This window comes from Montipora foliosa, chromosome 4, assembly GCF_036669935.1.
Source record: "Montipora foliosa isolate CH-2021 chromosome 4, ASM3666993v2, whole genome shotgun sequence".
NCBI lineage: Eukaryota > Metazoa > Cnidaria > Anthozoa > Scleractinia > Acroporidae > Montipora > Montipora foliosa.
In genome coordinates, this window is record NC_090872.1 from 41,069,600 (window position 1) to 41,072,099 (window position 2,500).

The 2,500-nt window shown below is 48.7% G+C and overlaps 2 protein-coding genes across 2 annotated transcripts in view; both read right to left on the reverse strand.

The window, feature by feature from the left end:
- Positions 1–1,239: 1,239 nt before the first annotated feature.
- Positions 1,240–1,728, reverse strand: LOC138001342 (uncharacterized). The gene has a single exon (XM_068847990.1). The coding sequence runs from the start codon at positions 1,726–1,728 to the stop codon at positions 1,240–1,242; it is 489 nt and encodes a 162-aa protein (XP_068704091.1).
- A 224-nt stretch (positions 1,729–1,952) lies between these two features.
- Positions 1,953–2,500, reverse strand: part of LOC138001343 (uncharacterized) — a 675-nt gene continuing 127 nt past the window's right edge. Inside the window, exon 1 of the mRNA XM_068847991.1 lies at positions 1,953–2,500. This exon is cut by the window's right edge and continues 127 nt beyond it. Coding sequence (XP_068704092.1) covers positions 1,953–2,500 — 548 coding nt within the window.

The following is a 2,500-nucleotide window of genomic DNA, read 5'->3' on the forward strand; positions in this document are numbered from 1 at the left end:
GATGTCACCAACTGCGAAGTTCCTCATAGGGGCATTCTACTTCTGTCTTTGCTGTAAGGAGGGTAGATACTCGCGGAGCCAACGGCGCCAAAACACGTCCGCTAGGTATTGCACCTGCCGCCATCTGTTGGAGTACTGGTCTTCTTTCACAAGGGCAGCGGGAGGTAATACAGGCCCCGACTTGAGCAGGAGCAGATGGTTTGGTGTAAGTGCTTCACAATCCTTTGGATCGTCGGAAATCTTCGTTATAGGCCTGCCATTGACAATAGCTTCTACTTCGCACATGAGGGTGAGTAGTCCTTCGTCATCAAGTGTTTGCTCCTTCAGAAGCGCTGCAAGGACTTTCCTGACGGTTCTTATACAGCGTTCCCACACTCCACCATGATGAGAGCCAGCAGGTGGATTGAATGTCTATTTCGTTGACTCCTGAAGCAGAAACTCGTGAATTTGTTGGTGGTTCCAATGATTGATTGCTTCTCTCAATTCTTTTCGCCGCACACGAAGTTGCTGCCGTTATCGGAGCGGATTTCTTTAGGTCGACCCCTCCTCGAGATAAATGTTCTCATTGCATTTACGAAGGAGTCTGTGTCGAGACTGTGGGCTACTTCTATATGTATGGCGCGACATGAAAGGCATGTAAAGAGGACGCCATAGCGTTTCACGGTGCTTCTGCCACGGCGAATAGTGATTGGGCCAAAGCAGTCCACACCCGCATTGGTAAAGGGGGGTAGATTTGGTGTAACTCGGTCCTTGGGTAGGTCTGCCATTTTCTGGGTCCCAACAGGCGCTTCCCGTCTTCGGCAGCTGAAGCAAGAATCAAGGACACGACGAATACTGCTTCTTGCCTTGACTATCCAGAATCGTTGTCTTAGCTGCGATGAAACGTACTCAAGACCAGAGTGACCACACTTTTCGTGATATTCCCGGATGAGAAGCTCGGTCACGTGGTGTCGTTTGGGTAGGACGATTGGGTACTTCGCATCTGATTCGATAGGGGCATGTCTTAATCGGCCTCCGACGCGGAGCAGGCCATCTATCATTTTAGCATCCAGCTTGACAATAGTGCTTGATTTCTTGATCAGACTTCAGTTCAAAACTTCTTCAGGGAAACTTTCCCTTTGCACATTTTTGAGGATCTCCTTTTCTGCTAGGTCCATTTCTTCAACTCTTAAAGGGACGAGTTTCTTTCCATGCTGAAGGATTGTTGATTGTTCCTCTGCCCGTCTCGCACGCTGTCTCCTAAGTTGTTCGTAATCGATACCAGGATGAAATTCGTTCAAAGATTCTGTTCAGGGCATTCGTAGCGATGTCTGCTCTAGTAGCGCAGGTCTTTGCTTCCTTTTTTACTTCTGGATCGTTTTCCTCGACTTTTCTGTCCATTCTGGGTGGTCGTTGAGGCCAGCTTTCCTCGGGTAGCCAAAGAAACTGAGGACCTTTGAGCCAACGGCTTTCTTCTAGGAACGAGTGGACTGATAATCCGCGTGATGCGTCGTCGGCAGGGTTGGACTTGGTGTCGAAATATCGCCATTGAACTGGCAAGGAGACATCTCTTATGTTGGCGATTCTATTTGCGACAAAGGTTTGAAACCGTTTGTCTTCGTTCTCAACATAACACAATACGCATGTGCTGTCTGACCAGAAAATAGACCTACACGTGGGTTTCTCTTCCAATTCCTCCTGGATCATTTTCTCAAGTCTTGTAGCTACGACAGCCGCAGACAGCTCCATCCTTGGGATGGTTGTAGGCTTGAGAGGAGCTAATCTTGCTTTTCCAAGTACAAAGGAGCAGTGGATATCGCCTCGGGTGTTGACAATTCTAAGGTACGAAACTGCACCGTAACCTTCCTGAGACGCGTCAGAGAAATGATGCAGCTGTCTCGAAACAATTTCTCCAAACTCCGAGGGCTTGAGACATCTGTTAACTGAGAACTGCTCTAGCTTCGGTAACTCGTTTAACCATTTCTGCCAGCGGTGTGTTTCCTCTTCTGGGATTGGGTCATCCCAGCCAAGATTCTTTCGGCACAGGTCTTGCAGTATCGCCTTTGCCAGTAGGATAAGGGGGGGAGCGAAACCCAGGGGGTGATAGAGAGAACTCCTCTTCTCGTAAGCGGTCTGTCTTTGATGGTAATAGTGAACCCAAACGTATCTGTGGCAACGTTCCACTGGACTCCAAGCGGTCTCTCGACATGTTTCGACTTGTCAAAGTCCAGTTTTCTTAGAGAAGGGGCTCTCTTGGATTCAGGGATCGACTCAATCACTGGGGAGAAGTTTGAGATCCACTTTGTGGGACGGAATCCACCTTTCGCAAGACACGTGCTCAGCTGGTCGGCGAGTTTAACAGCTAATGACTCGGATTTCACTGCTTTAAGGCAGTCGTCAACGTAGAGATTTCTTCTAATCGTTTGGATCGTTTCTGGGTCGAAGTCACCCTCATTGTCGTCAGCGGTCTTTCGTAAAGCAAAGTTTGCACAGCTTGGGGATGACGTATCGCCGAATAAGT

What these genes read in the sequence shown, in the direction of transcription:
- LOC138001342 (XM_068847990.1), bottom strand. Translation starts at nt 1,728, where the DNA reads ATGGAGCTGTCTGCGGCTGTCGTAGCTACAAGACTTGAGAAAATGATC.